Below are 20,531 nucleotides of genomic sequence, written 5' to 3'. Positions count from 1 at the left end.
GCTGCTGGTGGCACAATGAAACACTCTGGAGAAGCAGAGGTGGGTAAATCGGGCCTTAGAAACTAATAACTTTACCTAGTTTTCCTTCTTTCTATTCACTTAACCAGGGGATTTTAAGCCAGTGGTCTCAAACTCTAATCCTGCATCTTTTAGATTTGTCCCTTGCCCTATACGTCTGAATCAAATGGTTAAACTACCTCACTAGCATGCAGTCCAGCTCTGCAGAGCTCTGCCATGGAGTCAGGTGTGCTGAAGCAGAGACATATCTAAAATGTACAGGGCACCAGCCGTGGATGCCTGGAGTTTGAGATCACTGTTTTAAGCATTAGTCCCTCTCTATGCTGTGGAACTGGAAATGCAAATGGTTGGAACTAATCTCTGTACAGGCTTTTTGCTTTCTGAACCTGGCTTACCCACCTCTAAGTACAGAGGAGTGTGGGAAGCCATGGAGCGCTGTCAAATGGACAAAAAGGTACAGAGCTTCTTTTAGATAGAATATAACCAGTCTCTGTGATACCATCGCTTGCTGTTGTGAGCTTTAACAAATGGTGGGTCTGGTTCTTGTTAGGGAGTCGTACGAGGGACGCAACCATTGATGCCACCTACTACCCAATCAGTGACAGATTGGGTAAACTCTTTCATTTTCAGGCCGACTCGGCTCCCTTGTAACCCCAGGCAAGAAGGTACCATAGGGCTGGTATCATAAAACCGTTACAAATGGAAAACCCTAATACCCGGGTAGAACCATGCTGTGCAATGCTCACATGATACTGATGAAAAAAGACCATTAGTGTCCCTACAAAATGCTTAACTTTAATATCCAGTTTGGTAGTCGCCTCACTTTACATCCACTAGTGCGTAAAACTATATTTATAAAACCATACATTTTTAATACGGTATTGTTGCACACACTAAATAACAAAATGTAACCATCTCAAAAGAACATGTCTAAATCTATCATTTAGAAAATGTTAAATTGTATTTAGAGTACAATCAATTGCATATTTTAACTTTCTCATTTGATGTTCCAAGTTGTTACAGAGTCATTGCAGTTATCATTTCCCACTTGAAATTTCAAAAATTCAGAAATATAATATTAAGAAATATAAAAAGTCCAGAAAGTAGAACACACATAACGATGAGAGGAGCATCTATTTTCTGAACTGAAGCTTAATAAAGGGCAGAGTCTTTATTAAGGTGGCTGCTGTAGGAAAATGATACATGCAATAGTAGGCGCTGAGCTAAACTAAAAGGTTTAGGTTAATATGCCAAGAGCTAATAAGATTAGCATCAACACACTTAGCAGGCACTGTGAAGGTTTTGGTAAAGCTGTTCTGACAGTACAGCACCTGCAAAAATAAATGGAACTGTCATCTATCAGTATCTGCTGAAATTACAAAATTTACTTAAAATAATCAACGCATGTGGCATTTTAAACTCTTCAAATTTAATAGTGGCCTTTGTAAACCAAAACCTTTGGGGTTAAAAAATAACTGGGATGATAGTTGTACCAAAAACATATCACTAAGTTTTTAAGCTACTAACATGTTTATTTTATGGTGAAACTTTGATTTTGCTAATCAGTGAGGGGTTGACAGTCATTCAAATCTCTGAAGAAACGCAGCATAACACAGGGATCAACATAAAACAAACCCATCAGCTGAAGGTTTTAAAATGATAACATGAGAAGCTGGAAACCCTGCATTGAGAAACCTTGAGTCCAATGATAATTACGTTGAATGATAATTACTTTATCTCATCGTAAAAAGACTGTGGAATGCACCAGCGTTCCAACACAAGACAATCCAACATGCCACTGCAGATACACAAAATGTCAAAATTCAGCCTCCAAACTTCCAAGTCTCCACTTTTATTGGGAATCTTTTAACTCCACAACATCACAAATCCGACCTGAAGCTCTAAGGACTCAAAGGGTCCACCAAGACGTATCGCTTCCAACAAATCACACCTGTTTAACTGCATCGCAGGGAATGTGACAGAGTGTAAAGCTCTAAATATAATCTCATCTACCCTACATACTGTGCTCACATTCACGTGCCTCCGTCCATAATTACCTTTTGTCTGGTGTGGTTTCATTTTCTTTGCTTGCCGGAGCTTCCTGGAGATCTGGGAGGTTGGCAAAGTCATCCTGTTCAGCCAGCCCGATTGCTAGAGACAGAACAACCATCTTCCCCTCACTGGACACACACATACAGAGACAAACAAGGTATCACAAGACCACACACAGGTGGAATACGTAGACAAATAGTGACACGCCCACATATTCCGGGCAGAAAAAAACACACAGACAGGCGACGACAGGAAACACACCCAGCACACATTCATTTGGTGTACAAAGAGAGAGTGGGAGAGAGGTGGTAGAACTACGTGAGGCCGCTACATTGTTTGATCTCAGCAAAAGCTGCAACCAGACTATACTTTGCCATTAATCTTATCAAAAATCTGCATGCATTTCTTGGTAGATGTGAGTAAAACCATCAATATCTTCGAGAAAGCATGAGGTTTTCCTACTTCATTACTTAGGCGAAACTAATTTCGCAAAGCATCCCATTTCCTTCAGATGTATTTTACAACTAAAGTAGATTGCATGAGTATATATGTGAACAACAGTTAATAAACAACATCAATAACCCAGGGATAGCCTTTTGTAGTCTCTGGCGGATGAATTTACATCATCAGGAAATGTGACTTTCCATCCCCAGCGGCATCTTTTATGCAGACAATTATTCACAACTCTAAATTCTTGGGGTTGTTTTTCTAATTTCCAGTGTTTGCAAATATGCTCAGGTCGAGTCAAAAGGATCCTGTCTCCTCTCTATACTTTCCCCCCTTACAGCTCTGTAGGTATGTGCTATTAAAAGCCACATAGTCGATGAATCACTACAAAAGTCTTGTTCTCGCATTTTATATAATGAGTCGAGCCGTGGAGCCTATGATCACTTAGCATGCTGCGACAATAGGATGAGCAGCTTGTTCTGGAAAGACTGATTGTTATGGTGCCAATTTATTTGTCACATACTGAGTCTTTCTTTCTTTGATTTCTTAACCCTGAAATTAGGATGTGTGCGATATGAATTTAGTTAATTTTAGTTCTATTAGAAATCACAGGGGATGATAAAAGTGGTTTGTTAGGGATATCTACAAGGCATCTGTTCTTATATTATGATGCATCATTACAAAGCTGTGGTAATTGCTCATTGCACTCTCCTGGATTCACTTTATTATAATGGTTTTTACATGGTGATACTTCATAATAAGGGTCACAAAAAGCTGTTTCGCTGCATAGGAACTGATTGGGAATAAATTAGGCACCAACTTTGTGCTCGCAACTCCCTAATAATTAGTTCTTACTTTAACAAAGCAACTTTTTTGTGGCCCTTATTAGGAAATGTTAGCTTTTATTTTTTTTACCCACTGAAGATAAAGTTTTGTGCTCAGATTATATTTCTAGAAATGAGCATCCTTTAAAATCTAGCTGAGATCTGCCAGTAGTGAATCAAGCTTGTCCCAGGTAGGCCTCCAAAACCCGAACGAGTGATCCTCGTTCGGGTTTTGGGTTTTCCAGATCCTTGAAAAGCTTGCACAGGCTGTAGAGCTGGTTTAGTCATGATTTAGTAACCAAACAAGCAGCCAGCCTTGAACCTGTTAACATTTGATCTCCAGTCATGTACTTTCCTAGTTTGCCTGTGCATGAAAACACAGACTCTGTGTTCAGGTTTTTATTATTGTTAAAATAGCATTCTTTTTTAATATATCGATCAAATTCTGTTCCTCATCTGCCTCTGCGTCATTTGGTCAACCCTGCTTCTGCTCTGGTTGGAAATCTGGATTCTTGGTGCGTGACTGACATTTTCCCAATGGCACAAACTAAACTTGGTAATAATAAAAAAAAAATCAGATTATTTCCCTCATATTGATGTTAAATCAAGTCAAATCAGCTTATGTTGCTGTTACAGCCATTTAAATTTCTCTCATCTAGACACATGTCACAAAAAGCACACCAGTGCGAGGCAAATTAAAAGGGGCATATCATGCTTTTCAATTCTTCTTTTTCATGTTGAAATCATTCTTTTATGGTCTGTATAAAGTGGACCCGCATTGCTTTGGTTGATCTACCCCCAAATCCCCCTTTTTAACCCTTTTCTGAAGTGCCTCTGAGGGCAGTGTTTTGGTGTGGTCTCTTTAAATCTAAAAGACGAGCATTTCACTTCATCCTGATCGGTCGTTTTTGTAGCATGCTGGAGGAAAGTGTAATGAATTGTGTGGGTTAATACATCCAATAATTAAATATTTTAACTTTAATTCTACAGCTTTGACTACAAAATCACTCTTAAAAATAAAGATGGCGGATACGTCAGAATTTCATGACCTTGTTTAGCCGTTCCACAGCAAATACTGTGACATAACTGTTCAAAGACGTAATAGAAAACTGGACAGTTTGAACAATATGACCTGAACAGAATATAAAAATATATACGCAGCATCTGGAAAGACTACGTTCAAATTTTCTGCATAACTAGAGACTCCAATGACATGTCCCCTTTAAGTCAAAAATCCTGAACTGCAGAAACAACGTATTACAAAGACGACAATTCATCAGCAATAGCACAACCCCCAATGTTGTAACATTTTCAAGCCTGTAAAACAATCGCAGCAACACCAGCCAAGAATTGGGCTGTTTCACTCACTATGGACGAAAGTGAAATCCATCCTTGGGTCCATTTAAATTAATTTGTCAACAATCTATATTTATGCTCTCACAGGTTTATTATTAAGATAACTTTTTGTATTTTTAGTATTTAGCTGTCCACATGTTGCCATTTTTTAGTTACTGAAGGTCTCTGTCCAGCAATTTATTTTTCTTATTAAACTTGCCTCTTGTCCAGTACAAATCAAAACTGCTCAAACTGTCAATCTAAACTCGCACTGTTTGTCATTTTCTTGTTTAGAGCATTCTAAGAAGCAGAATAGCTAGAGTAGCCAAACTCTGTCCTGACACTATAGTGAGTTATTTCTGATTAAGTAATAGTAAATAATTTTCTTTTCTGGACACAAAATAAATGTTCACCAAGAAGCGCCCAGCTGGAAAACTATAAATCAAGATAGTTTTAAACCTTTACATTCTAAATGGGAAACCCTTTTTGATTCAAACAATGAAGATGAATAGTTAAATAATTACATCACTCCATTTAATTTCCTTGGTCCAGTCAGGATTTTCAATGATGGCAATGATGTAGAGAGAAGAAACAAAAATGAAACAACAATAAATCACATATCTATGACAACTCAGGCAGACATAACAGAAAACTACAGCAGGAAAACATATAGTATTCATATTCAATTGTTGTTGTCTTTCTAAACATCCCAGAAGCTTTTGAAATGTCCTTTTATCAAAATATGTAGTACCTTGAATTTATGGGACTGGGCAAAAAGATGCCGGTTGCAACTAAACAATTTGCCCCCAACTTATCTTTTGCGTCACAGTTACAAAGAAACTAACAAATATTCCCATTTTGTTTTCTATTCTCATTTAACTTAAAAAAAAAATCAGAAATATTGTATTCATCCCAGGGGGGTATTGCTTGTTTTATAACTGCACATGTGCATGCAAAAGGACAGAAATCATTATGTACCAAATAGAATAAAAATAACAGCTTAGTTTAAAAACTGAAGTCCAATTTCATTTTATTTCTAAAAATTACTCTCCGTCTTACTTTGGTGGGTTTGGTAGTGGACTCTTAGATTACTGAAAATATGCTGTTTTAGAGCTTGTGAAACTGGATTAAAACAATAATTCAAACAAAACCTCCAAATAGTAAATTAAATCCTTCACTGATTAGGCAAACACCAAGACAGACATGAAAGTGTGCCAAAAGCTTAAAAGTATGAAGAAAAGTAAGGTGGATCAAAAGCTTCTGAAAAAATGAAACTTATTTTGTCGTCTTTTGATGTTTTCTGCTTATTTTCCCACTGATCTTCGTTCTCTCATCTCTGCAAATATCACAGTTCTTTCTTTTTCTAGCTGCCATGCGCCCTCTGCAAAGCACTCCTGTCCTTAATTCGATGCTGTTTGAAGAAGAAGTATTGACAGCAAGAGGAACATATTTGCACTCAAGAGGCAGTAGCCCGCTGGGGATGCATAAACAGGACCCTCATGATGCTCATTGATGGGCTGACTCAATTTGTATAGACAACAGTAAAAGACACGCGTGCCCTGACCAAAGGATGCTGAAATCATTACCACCTACAGCAGATCTATTGAGCCGGAAAGAAAGCAAGGTGACACAAGATACAAATTTTGGTTGTTCGTACCAGAAGTTGAGAAATGCATGATATTCTCCCATTCACCGTGGGGAGTCAAAAACTAATTTATATATTTACTCCATTGACATTCATAAGGACAGAAACTGCAAGCAATGAAACCTCAATATGGTTTTGGAGCCCGGAGACAAAAAAAAACAAAAACAAAAAAAAACGCAGAAGGGAAGAGGTTTGGTTATCGATGCGTGCTAGAGTGTATGTTTACGGTCAGGACGGGAGGCAGGTGAGGTAGAGCACATCATCTGTAATTTATCATTGAAGTCAAGCAGCGGAGGAGTTCTCTCTGGGCTCCGTAACTCAAACAATCAAGAGCCTCTGCACTCCAGCAGCTGTCCTCTTCACCTAATGGTGCATGGAAAATGGTTTGCCTTAAAACCTTTGATTATCACTGATTATCTGCACAGTGAGCCCGTGTTGCTTTATGTTTAATTATTGTCAGCTAATATACTCGCAACAGGCTTTCATCTTGGTTTTTGTGTTTAAGGTGAATTAGATTTTGACACTTTTTTGTCACTTTGTCCGACTGAATCTTCAGTACGTTTTGCTTCCTGTTTCATGTTATTACAGGTCCCCACTTGTGTTTTCTGTTTTGCCTCCCGATATTCAACATTGCACCCAATTTCACATTCTAAACGGCTCATCTCCAACATATATTCATCATATCTTGCTCTGTATATACAGTATTCTGGGGCTGCAAAGTGCCAGAGCGAAAAGCACTGTTGCTTCCTCACGTTCTTCCCGTGCAAAGCCTGAAATCATGCATGTTAGGTGAATTAGCCAGCCTGAATTTCTCTCAGAAGTGAACGTGCGGGTCCACTCTTCTCAGTCAGGCTGGGCTTTACAACCCAGACCCTGACAGAACTACGTAGGTATAGATTTTGGATGGAAGGATGACTGTGCAAATTCTTTCTAATATTACCTTAATACTTTGGTTACATATTTGTCTTCTATTCATTTGGGCCTTGACATTTTCACATTCAGTTTTGCTTTCCTTTAAGTTTTTGGTTCTATGTGACTATCAGTTTTGACCAGACTAAAATAGCTCGGCCTGTACACAGATTCTGTGCTCAGCATTTCTCTCCACTTTTTTAGGTTTTAATAAGCTTCCAGACTGACGGTCTAAACTGTTTCAGCTTCCAAAATATTTATAACAGTTTATCTATTGAATTATTTAGTACTGAAAATGCTCATTAGTAAGAATAATGTCTTTTATATTTGATGCATGAATACTGCAAGTGTGCACACCAATACCTTGTTGCATTGTGTCAAATATGCTGGTGAAGATTCTCAGTCATCCAGGTCACGGTCATTCCAAAAGAAAAGTAAAAAACAAAACAACTGGACTTGTTTTCCGAAGTTTGAAGACGTTTCGCTTCCTATCAAAGCTCCCAAAGTTCCCGATAGGAAGCGAAACGTCTTCAAACTTCGGAAAACAAGTCCAGTTGTTTTGTTTTTTACTTTTTTGGAATGGTGTCAAATAGGTTAGAGCTTACTTCTGTTCATAAATGTCCAGCAGGATCACTCAATCTGAATTTGTCTTTTTAATCTAGACCCAAAATAATAAACGTGCAACTGTTAAATTTTCTAGGAGATTGCTTAATCACCAGGGTCTACGCAATAAGTAATTTACACTTTTGCCATAATATCGTTTATTTGGCGTTTGTGGAAAACTATTCACTTAGATATTTTATTCACAGCAGAACATCTTTTATTTCATATAAGTTCATATTTCGGTGTCATGTCTGCAGTGGATGTATATAACATGCTCTCAATTGATAGGAAGCAGCTAAAAATATAACTACCATCTCCTCTGTAACTGCTTTAAGTGACATGAGAAGCCATAGCGTTGTGTATGGGCAGCATTTCTACCTTGAGCCAGTCCTAAATAACAGAACTCATCACCTCATCCCTAACGAAAAGAAAAGCCAGCATATGAAGAAAGATCTTTTTCGTTGGGAGTTGATCCTGTTGAATACAAAACATCGTCTTTGATCAAATGAAGGCTGGATTTGGTGGTAAATCAACAGCTTGACAACAGTCTGACACAGTTTAACAGAAGACGCTGCCCAGCTCCACATGTCGATACTCCGCTCTGATCTTCCTCCTCCGGTGAACTAGAAAAGGACATATCTAAACTTCTCCACTTGAGATAGAAGCTCTCTCCAAATGACAAAGTGTTGATCCATCCTTTGACAACTAAAGGCAATGATTTTAAAGGTACAAAGTCTGATCAAGGTTTTCTCACAGACAACTGGATGAAAAAAATCACTACTTCTTGTAGGCCTTTGCTCAATAAACAGATTCTGCCCTTTATTACAAGGATAAAATGTGAAGATGCTAAACTTCAGCCGCAATAATTATGAACAGATAAGAAACAAATCTTACAATGGGCACCGAGCTCCTACACTCGCCCAGGGGAATGGATTTCTCATTGCAAAGTGCCTCCCATATAGTGCCGTGAAAAAGTATAGTACCTTTTAAAAACATCCCTTCTTTTATTTCTTTTTGTCACTCTTCCAAATTTTCAAACACAATTTAAAAACAACCTACAAAGAAAATCCAGGTCTTCAAATGATGAATGAAAACTGCCATTCAAACAACCTTGGCCAACCAACCTTTTTTCTGTAAAAAGAAAAAAAAACCTTCCCTATTAAATAGTGAATTAACTGTGATTAACCACTCCTTGGCTCAAACCATCGTCCCATAAACTCTGACCAGTTTCCCTGCTGAAGGACTGAATGTCCACAGCATGATGCAGCCAACACCGTTATCCACGGATGGGGTGGTGTTTTCAGGTTTTCAGGATAGTGGCTTCAAACATCTATATCTGTGGAATAAAAACTAATAGTTGTCCTGCCAAATTGTTCTCCTACCTGAGCTGCAGCTCCTCCAGAGTTAATGTACGTCACTTGCCTCCTTTTCTGAGCAATGCTCTCTTTGTCCTGCCAGTCAGTTTAGGTGGAGAACTACAATATGTCTCAGTTTGTTTACAGTTTTCCCACACTGCCCCCATATTTGATGGTTGATTGAGCAGGGCTTCGCGTCTAAAGTTTAGGCGTTTTCTTTATCAACCTAAACATGCTTTAAACCTCTCTACAAATATCTCCCTGATCTTTTTTTGGTGTGTCCTTTGTTCGTTAGCATGCAGTTTGTTCACTAATGTTCTCTAACAAACCTCCAAGGCCTTCACAGAACATCTGCAATTATGCCAGGATTAAATTGCCCACTGGTGGACTCTGTTTGCTAATTAGGTGACCTTTGAAGGCACTTGGTTGCACTTTATTTTAATCCAGGCTACTGCAATAAATGGAAATGACTACAAATGCAGCCCATCCTTTTTAGAGCGTTAACTGTAGACAAAGAAATGAAGCGATAAAATACTATAAGGGTATCCAGGGAGTTAACTTGATATGCTGTTAAAGTGCCAGTCCCTGTAGCAGTCCCTGTAGCAGTTCAAACATGTGATACATAAATAGGGTTAGGACCAGGATTTCTGGCATACAAACACACACGTCACCAGAAGAGTGCTTATTTAAATATTACATTGACGCTTTCATTCGCTCTAATATTGGTTTCATTTCTTCGAAAGTCAAATGTTGTGCAAGTTAAATCTAAGATGCTGCATGCTCATCTATTTCCCAGGACTGACTTCACAAGCAACGACATGATTACATGTTGTCAGTGTCAGTCGTTTACTGACTTGATTATATCGTTGTTTTGTTTTTGAGCTCATCATACATATGTTCACAAAATGTGAACCTAGGCGAGCTGACCTTCTTTTTTCCTTACTTCCAAATCATAAATGTACCAGCAAAAAATTGTTAAACATACACAAAGTAAAACAAATGCTTTCCAATCAAAGTAAACTGGAGAATGAGCTACGTTTTTTCTATAAAGAAAGCATCCTCTGTGTTCTGTGTGCAGCCAGCTGTGAGATGAGTATGCGGGGACAAGCTGCACGGAAAAGAGAAACTAAAATGCCATAAACAAACAAGAACCTGGAGAAATACAATCCTAATGTAAAACGTAAACACAGAAATATCTATCTAAACATTTCCAGCACTGACACGTGCTATTTTTACTAATACAGTCCAGTTCCTGCATGTCTTATGTTTGTACAAATCACTGAAACTACATACAGCACATCTCACCAGATCCGTAACCTATAAACAGTTACAATCAAAATTTAATTCTAGTCATTAACGCTGCACTAAATAGCATAATTATTAATTATTAAGATGCACTATGGTGTCAGATTGACATTACAAATTAATTAATAGATATATGATAGCTTCAGCTGGTCTTGCCTTGTTCTTTTAATTAAATGAGCACATATTTGCTTGGGGAATTTAAATATTTCACATTTATCATTTAAATTCTGAGGGAATACTGAAAAAACCCACTAACAATAATTCCTAACATTCAGAAACAATATATTTAGGTCTGTTAAATGACACATTCTAATTGGTTGCCTAATTGAAAATAAAAAATAAAATGAACGATTTTCCAATCAATTATTTCGGTTCATAATTCTGTATTTCTTAATAATTTAATGACAGAACCAAACTGAACCAACTTGATCTACTGCATTTGAATTGACTCAACTACTTTACTACTGCTGGTTCTCAATTTAACCAGGTTAAAAGTAAGAAGGATGGCTTGTTCAACATAACAATAAGTAAGACCAAGTAGTAGTGAAACTTATAAAAGCGTCTGGACAAATGAAGTGAGATCAAAATAGCTGAATCTGAATAGAATCATCTGAAGAGGAAACCAAAATAGACGTGAAACTTCTTACCGACATTTTTTATGTTTATTCGACAAACTATTTGAATGTAGTTTTCAGGATTTCTATCATTTAGAACTTAGTGAGAATCACTAAAGCAGGAGGGCATCTGAACACATATCCACATTATGCACGTTAAGATCTTATAGAGAAGACGGCTTCATGACACTTACAGGAAAGACTTGACGTCCAGACCTCTGTGGCGGATCTGCTCCATCATGTGGTCCCAGCTTCCTGGATTTGACCGTGACCGGCCAGCCCCTGTCCCTCTGTGCCTGGAAGCTCCAGCCGGACTCCCCCGGACCCCCCGCGGGCCCCCGCGGTGGCCCCCGCCGCCTGGACCCGTGTGCAGCTGGCCCAGACTCTGTGAGGTGACCGGGGGGTCGTTGGGACCCGGAGGGGGCTGGTGAGTGAGGGGCTGTTGGAGGCTCTGCTGGCGGACCAGAGGGCGGGGGCGCGCGACCGCCGAGGAGGGGATGTGCTCCAGAGTGGAGGCGGACGAGAGAGAGGTGTCCCCGAAACTGAGCGGGAAAAAGGGCAGCAGGAAGGAAGCAGACGGACACAACAGGGCAGAGCTTAGAATTAGACAGAACAGGGACTGAAAGGTGCAAGATGAAAGCTCAACAAAGTGGAGCATGTGAGTGCCTATATGTAAAAATGTGTTTGTAGGGATAAAAGAGCAAAGATGTGGAATATTGAGAAAAGAACAACAGAAACAAAAAAAAAAAATCTTCATGAAGCTTAAATCGCCTCCAAACAGCTGGATAAAGACTGGGCTACATAAAAATGTACTTGTGTGCTTTGATTTTAACGGGTGTAATGTAAACATTTAATTTTGCTTGCTTTAACATTGTGTCAAGCAAACAAACCCCTGCTAGATTGAATTTAAGTCTAAGCTGAGCGTCCCTATCCATCTGCAGCACTAAACTCTTTCTGGACGTTATCGCTTTCTCTAATTAGCTTTGACCTACTTCTACCTTCTTGCCTTGATGACTTTTGCTTCCATCGGTCTTTCTCTAAGGTCCTTTCAAGTCCTCCCACTCCCCCGTTTTACCTTTGCGCTCAGAAACTCAGCAGTTCTTCATCTCCCCCGTCCATTCATCTTTTCCCCCCGTCCTCGGCCCTCGCATCACTCCATCTCCCCGCCGCCTTCAATCACTGCTCTTTAATTCTGTTCTCTAATTATTGGTCTCCTTCTCTAACACTCCTGTAATGGTGCTTCTCTCCTTATCCTCCCCTCAATCACAGCCCTCTCTGATGGCTGTAAGCCCGTGCTAAACAGCTCTGTCTGGAGCTAAAGCTGTAAGGGAGGATTTACGGCCTGGACTTGAGCGGCGTTAGCGGAGCTCTTCGGTATTAACTCGGCCTCAACCCAACGGAGTACCAGAGGATAAGCACCCAGAGGCGCAAAGCAATGTTGGATCAAATAAATGCTAGAGTTCATTTATACATGCAAACACACACACACACACACAACTTTGCATGTTTCACCTGAAGGGCTTTCTTTAGCTTTTATTTGAATGTTTGTTTACTCGTACCCTACGGTATAACCGTGGATGAATGTATTAGAAAAATTGCAGTAATAAAATAGCTTCCTTTTGTATGCAATTTTGGGAATTGGAGATCTTAGAACGTAGATCCCAGCGCAAAGAATAGGACAACAGACAAGCGTCAGATTGTGCAAAATAGTAGTCGAAAGAACTAATGGTGGGTAAGTTCATAATTTATTAATTGGCGGCTGGCTGAACATCCATTGGAGCTTCGCCGCACAAGATTCTTGCGTAAATTAGTTAAAAGACTATACTATATTATTCTATGCTAATTAAGTTTCAATGTAAAGCAAATACACAAAAATGCAATGAACAAAAATAATGTCACTGAACCTTAAACACCACCAGCAACTATAAATGCAGTTTTAGTTAGAATGAAATAATCTTGGGGATAACATCATCTTTGAAATGTGTAGAATACATAATTTTAAAGTCTAAGCAGCTCCACATACACCTTCAGCACAATTAACATCTTCATGTTGGGCTTCACATCTGTAAACTAATCACCCCTGTGGATGTCTGCATTTCCAATCACTGGCTGCATGGAAGCTCTTCATGGACATTTGGCCGATGTACAACAACCTTTCAATTTTTTACGTCTTTATGTGCAAAAAGAGGTAAAAAAAACTGTTTGAAGATGTGTTCATAGTTTATTGCAATGATAGCACAAGGTCGCTGTAATATTTTGGCTTGATCTATATAAACTAGAGTATTGACAGACAGATGAGTTCAACTAAATGAGAAGTTGGAACATTGTTATGGTTAATTATAAATTTGTCACAAATACTAAAGAAAAATTAAGTAGGAAGTGGTTCACAACATAACAATGAAATGGGTTGCTTACGAGTACGAAATGGAAGGAGACTGGGAGGATATGGCAACAGCGGTGTCTGGAATTGGAGTACAAAATGATGAAGGGGAATATAACAGTAGAAAAGAATATATTAACCCTAAAGGAGAAATAAACACTGATCCAAAACCCTTTCTCATGCTGTTATTTCACTTGTTGCTGAATGAGAACATATTTTTGTATTTTACCACCAAACAGAGGACTTTGATGTAAAGAGGACGTCTTTTGGTCCTCACTTTCTTTTTTTTGTGAGGACCAAAGACCTAGGATTTTTATTCATGTGCAGACATACATAAAAGTACACATATTATAGTCTGACCATGATTGTAGACTTTCTTCTGGTGACATTACATTAAAGCAGCACTGCGTAACATATAGCCACTAGGGAGAACTAGACCTGTAATTTACAGATTAAGCACAGATGAAGGCCACTGGCAAACACGGCACTGTCTCAAAATTGAATAGCCTCTGTGTTTTGGAATCTGACGGGAGACCACTTTGGACCAGGAGATTGAGAAGTCATGGAGTTACTTGTGAAGACAAGGCCGCATTCTCCCCTCTAGATTTTCCTCAGTTTCTCATTGCAATGGAGAGAGAGGGGGAAAAGACGAGGCAGAGCCAAGGGGAGAGGGAGAGGGAGGGGGAGCTCCAGGAGCTGTTGAAGAGAAGGATGGGGCAGAAACAGGTTCAATCATCTATTTATGCAATACTGCAGGAATGTCAGCAGAGGAGAGGAGCTGACATGCAGGTTTGTGAACTTTATTTACTGAATTTTGACTTAAGGATGAGAAAAGTAGAAGCATGTAAGGTTAGCTTTCGTGTTTTAGGGGAGCTCAGGCTGCCGTTAAGTGACGCCCTAGGTCACGTGACCCAATCAGAGCTGGATCTGCACCTCTCAAGTTACATAGGCAAGCTTTTGAGAAGGGCAGCCTGAACAGAGCATCCATATGGGCCAAGAGCTGTATATTGACCTGAAAAATCATTTAACATATGTCAATTAAGCTAAACATTAGGTCAAACTTATATGGTGCTGCTTTAAACTAAATAATCTTTTGTTCCAGATGCCGTTTTTATTAGATTGAAAAAATGCAATGTATATGAGTATGAAGCTGTGGTTTCATGTTTCCCATTAAACTACCCACACTGTAGTACCAGGACTGCACCAGCTGAAGTCCAAACTTTGCTTGAGGTTGGACTCTATAATAGGGGCATTATTAGCAGCATTTCAAGGCAACCAGAGCTGATGTGATTCAGTCCTACATTTTTCTTTTCCAAACTTTCAGTACAGTTTAGAAAGTTACTTACAAAATCCAAATTATGCATGGAAACTTTGCAATATAATCATATCATTTACAAATGAAGTTCTAAAATTGGCCTTCTGAGAAATAATATTTCCAACATTGCGGTGCAAATGTTTAATTTAGGCTCTCTGACAAAGAACAAATACTTTTAAACATCTAAGACTGATAAAAATAAAAAAATATATATTTAATAAAACTTATAAGATTTTGATGCAACTTTAATAGAGTAGTCAGTTACAGGTAAAACATTTATTAAGGCTTATTAATTATCTACATACTGATGCTACCTTTGCATCATGTGTAAACCTAAGTGAGAAATTATCTATTTCCATTCACTGCATGCATCACTGCTTTATTTCTTTAGTTTTTGCACTCCTATTTTTAAACCTCTCTCACAGTATGAAGGAAAAAGGAAGAACACCATACAGGACAACCCAAAAATACCAGCGTGCACATATGGCTAAAATAGTAATTGAAAGAGCGAGCAGTCACATATGGTCACGTTCCAGTGCAACTAAGAACTCAGTGAAAGGATCGAATAATTAATCGAGGAAATTATCAATTAAAAAATAACAAGATCCATCCTAATTAACAAAAAAAAAAAGATTTGTGTGGTCAACTAAACTATTAATATGTTGCTTTGAGAGTAACTTCTTATAAACAATGTTTTACCAAAGAATGAGCTGTTATCTTTTATGTTCTTCAGGAAGAAAACATAAACTAAACCTGAAAATATAGCAACACGCTCATGAAAAAAAGGAATTACTATATCAGCAGTTAACTGTGCAAATCAAAACTGCAGCTATGCTACGATCAAAAGGAAGCATAAACAAAAAGGTCAGCTGACAAGTTTTACATTTTATATTATTTGTGGGTTCAACAGTCATGTTATCATGAAGTAACATCATGAAAAATCAATACTTCTGGCTGGATTGATGGTGACATTAGGCCAGACATCTGGGAGCCAGTTCCTGGGCTGATAAATTTAGCCAGTTTCTCTAATGACACAAATCTGACACAGATTTTTCTCATTTGGGAAATGCATTGGTGATAAAACAGAGAGTCCTTTGCTTATAGTGATTTTGTGTATCTATTTGTCTGTTAAGATGCTGTGTGTTTTGTTGTCTTTGGAATATATCTCTACAGCAACCGTCACATTCATTCAGACGCCCTGAGCAATGAGCGCTCTTGATCTGCTGAATCCCATTAGTGACTTAGAGGGTTATTTTCACATTTCTTCTTGCTTGAAAGTCAATTAAGATGACTATAAACCTTGAATGATTTCGTAATTAAGGGAAATTGAGGAGGGTGAAAAAACAAGGAGATTGAAAAAAAAAAATCTTGACAGTGAAGAGTGAAAAGAAAGTGTGGGGGTGACACAGGGAGGAGGAGAAGAGGGAAATGCCCCAAAATAGAAACCAATTCCAAGAGGAGAAATGGATACACAGAGAGACCAAAAAAGGAGAACTAAGACAAGAACAAAACAGACAAGTGATGGAGAAAAGGCACGACACAACTTTCTTTAATAAAACTTAAGTTTAGGTGCAAATATGTCATTTTACAAGTTGTTAAGAAGGCGCACACACAAAATTAAACCCAGATTTACAAAATCTGTGAAGTTCACAGATGTGTTAAGAGCTTTGTTGACATCTATGCAAAGCGCTCAATGGAAGAGACGAAGTTCGGAGCTTTTCTGTTGCGGAATGAGGAAGCTAATTGCATAAGTGGTGAATAATGTTCATGTATGGCTTGATTTTATTTTGCCTTTGTGTGTCTCCATTTTTTAAACAGATGCGTTATGCGTCTCCAAATTATTTAACCGTTACGTGTTGAGAGTCTTCAGTCCAGTCAAGGGGCAAATAAAGATTCTGAAGTCAGTTTCTAATCAGTCTATTCAATCATCACAAGGAGACGGTATTATAATAAAGAGTTGCATAACAACAAGTGAAAGGGAGGTCTAATGTGAAGCTTCTGTAGTGTAATTACGCTGCACCTGTTTGTCATTTCTGCATTTTTTGTGCTCTCACTTACTTGCCATCAAAATCTAGGCAAGGCTTTACTTGCTTTGAAAAGTGCTGCTAGACACACACTTGTGTTTTTGGAATTAAAGGTATTGAAATAAATAATAATAGTAGTCACAATCACTTTATGTGGGTGTGTTTTTGTTGAAATAGCATTTTCTGTGGACATGATCACTCTTTTCAATTGGACCAACAAGCGTGTTGTGGTGCCCTAACTCAAGCATTATATGCAAATTAGACAACAGTAACAAAAGTGTGGTTAGGGAAGGAACAAAGTCAGATTAAAAGAACTATACCTCAATTTCAATTTCTTTGGTTAAGAAAAATGTTTTTTTTACGCAATGTATTATGTTTCATTTTATTGTATCATAACAATTGACTAATTAATCACAGTTTTTTGTTTTTTTGTAGGAATAAGCAACAAACTTTGGACGTCATTCTCTGCCAATGGCACAACAGTAAACTGAGCTGTTGCCGAGCAAATATAATTTACACAAGACGTAGCCATTTATGTCAAAGAAGACAAAGAAAAGTCCCCCAACGAAGTCCTCCAGGGGATTCTGTACGAGCTTGAGGCACATGTTCTGTCTTGTGCATGTTGAGGGTTTCTTATGCTTATGGTTCAAACTAAACTGTTCTCACTCACGGTTGAAATTTGTAGAGAATCAGGTATAGTTCCTTTAAGTTCAGCAAATCAATTACCTTCTGGGCAAACGTCTTGATCAAACAAAGTTGGCATCCATTTAAACAAAACGTGATTAATACATTAAACGTCATCCTCATATTTAGATATGTGAGCGTTGAACATTTATATGGTTCATTTATTTTGGCATTTCCTGTGGACATAACTATCCTTTAAAATGGGACAATCAACTAGCTGCAGCGCCTTGAATCAAGCTTTATGTGCAAACTTGAGTACATTTAAAAAAAAACATTCTATGTGAAGCAAATATCTACATTAAAAAAAGGACAGTGAATCTGTAAATGACCTCCAGAAAAGATTTAGCTGTGAAGGCATTAGGAGGAAAACATTGCCATGTGTATAAACAAAGCGGTTGAAACGATAGAAAGGTAGTGCACAAAAAGTCATCAATTGATCTAAAAATGTGGTTTTAGGGTTGATCAAGATTAGACCTACACATCTTACATCTCTTGGGCTACATCAGGTCCTAGGGATGTAAGATGTCCCGGACTGGCTCGCTGTCAGAAACAGAATATTCTAAATTTAACAGACATCAAACATTCATTCTAAGTACACTGCTTTTATTGAGGGCGACTGCTGTGGTTTCTCTCTTTGGGTAGCTACATCAGGACCCTCGTGTCTGCACCAATATCAGCTCATGTCAAAGAGGAAGAGACTAATGCAAAAAGTAGAATCTATGTATTTTTAAAATTTTTAAAAATACATAGATTTTCGAGTCTGCTGCATAATATTATTGTGAGCAATAATAATATTGTAGGGTCTGTTTGGAGTTCAATATTGTTTGGTTGGTATTTCCTACAGCCATTTTTTACGAATACACACTTTGCGTGCCAACAAGGTATTGTGCCTGTTGGATGGGGTCTCACTGCAGTAGAGACCCACACCTGACACAGATGGTGGTAAAAATTAAGCAAAGAAATGTAGATACAGACTAAAATATTCACATTTATCCCTTTCCCCTGTGCTTGATTTGTAAAAATGACCCAACAATCTAAAGTGGTAATGAAAACAAAGATATCAATGCATATCCACTTTTTGTAGGGTACGCTTCAAGACAAAATAAAGTATTGTTTTACAGACAAATCTTACTTTGTTGAAGGAATCAAGAGTGTTGTATTACTACATTTCAACATAGAGCACGTACAAAATCTCAGTTTGGTTCGAGAAACAAAATCAGAGTTTACGATCTGTTCAACACAAACAAACACTCAATTTCCAAAGATTTGCAGCTGGTTAGTTTTATTTGAGTTTTTACAAAGTGTCACAGAAAATAGCTTCGATTAAAACACCCCTTTGTGAATTTTCTTCAATCCAAGAAATTTGCTGGTTTGCCAAAATGTATAACATTTTATTTGTTTTAACAAGTGAAGCTTTTTTTTTAAGCATTCTGAGATTTCCATTCTGAGATTTCCTTCCTCTGAGATTTCAAACTTCAGAGCAGTCAGCTTCTAAGCAAGCCTACTCAGTCATGTAATCATAGCTTTACCTGAATCTTTGAGAGTGCATGCAGGTGTTCCACTCATTTGTAAACTCACTTCTGTGATATCCAGACCATGCTCCTGTTGTGCCCACTGTAGCCCACTCATGCGTACCCCGTGTCACCATGCGCCACTCACTTGCCAAACCGCAGGCCTCCGGCATGCATGTGGCTCTGGACCGTCTGCCAGCGCCCGGCCTTGCTGCCCCCCGTCACCATGCTCCGAATGCTGTCGCTGCGACTTGGCCCCTCCCCTGCATTGGAGCAAGCGCCACCCCCGCTGTCGCTGACCCCCGGAGAGGGTCCAGCTCCGCCCTGCCCACCCCTATCCACGGCCCCACTGGGAGATACGACGTGGGACCAGGGACATACAGACACGGATGGACGAGAAGAAAGGATCACGAGAGGATAGACGAGAGACAGACGCACAAACGTACAAGGCCCAAGAGCAAAAAGGTTTTCAGTTAAGAAAGTCAAACTGGGAAAAATACATTTCATATGACTCAAAACGGTACGTCTCAGTTCTGGTAAAAAAAAAAAAAAAAAAAAAAAGTAGGCAGATCTTCTTTCAGTTTCAATGTCTTACACAGGAGAACATAAAATAATCCCCGGACTCCTAATAGATCCTAAAACTAGGTAAATACAACCAACATTAAAGCAGAATACAAAAGAGAATCTGAACACCGAAACAAACCTGTTGATTTAATAGTTTCAACAACTTTTAGCAGCAATAACTTGAAGCAATCATCTTTTGTATTGTGTGGCCAGTCTCTCACGTTGCAGTAAGCGAAGGCGGTCAAAAATGTCTAATTTATTTGCTTGACTCATGCGGGCATCTTGGTGATTTTCGTCTTTCAGTTGCAGTTTTGCTGCCATTTCTCGGTTCATTGTGCTGCTGTATTGCCCAGTTTTGTGGCCGAGCTTGAGCTGTTAGACAGATGGTTTCACATTGTACACTGAATTACTTTGGGAAACAAAGGTGTTTATAGTCGATTGAATTAATGCAAGGTGCCAAAGTCATGTGGCTACATTTCAAGCAGAAAATAATTAGTTTCGTGCTATCAGGCTTAAAAACTGGTGTGAAGTGTTTACAATAAAATGCTTACTATAATCTTCACCCAGTAAGAAAACTATTTAATGTCTTTGGTCTCAGGTGTTTTAATGAGCTCTAGTATTTAGTGCTATTATGTTGTTTCTGAAAGGAGCAGACTTTTTTACTGTAGTTCCTTAAAGTCAGATATGTATATTTGTTTTACACAAACTGCACCATTAACATTTACCGTGGTAACTGAGCGCTCTAGATATTAGATATAACTCCTGAAGGTTTTAATATTTCTCTGATAAATGTGTGGTCTAAACCTGGGTCAAATCACTCCCTGGAAGATTAGCAACCTCAGTGATTAATGATAAGCTCCAATTTGTTCATGCAACCCCTTCCCACATTTAACAAATGAAGCAGTTGCTTTTTTTTCCCTCTGTTGGAGTTTAATGCAATGAAAAA

At 38.5% G+C, this 20,531-nt stretch overlaps 1 protein-coding gene across 4 annotated transcripts in view; it reads right to left on the bottom strand.

The window, feature by feature from the left end:
* The window catches only part of syt7b (synaptotagmin VIIb), a 144,901-nt gene that overhangs the window by 29,264 nt on the left and 95,106 nt on the right, over nucleotides 1-20,531 (bottom strand). For 2 of the 4 annotated variants that reach the window (XM_036130805.1, XM_036130807.1), the window contains 3 exons: nucleotides 19,170-19,370; nucleotides 11,302-11,649; nucleotides 2,076-2,198 (listed from right to left, as the gene is read on the bottom strand). In XM_036130805.1, the coding sequence (XP_035986698.1) occupies nucleotides 2,076-2,198; nucleotides 11,302-11,649; nucleotides 19,170-19,370 (672 nt within the window). The remainder of the gene's footprint in view (nucleotides 1-2,075; nucleotides 2,199-11,301; nucleotides 11,650-19,169; nucleotides 19,371-20,531) is intronic. The other 2 variants (XM_036130806.1, XM_036130809.1) reach the window with 2 other exon arrangements.

Source organism: Fundulus heteroclitus, unplaced genomic scaffold (assembly GCF_011125445.2).
Source record: "Fundulus heteroclitus isolate FHET01 unplaced genomic scaffold, MU-UCD_Fhet_4.1 scaffold_38, whole genome shotgun sequence".
Taxonomy (NCBI): Eukaryota; Metazoa; Chordata; class Actinopteri; order Cyprinodontiformes; family Fundulidae; genus Fundulus; species Fundulus heteroclitus.
The sequence above is the reverse complement of the archived record's forward strand: the minus strand, read 5'-3'. Positions and strand labels throughout refer to the sequence as shown.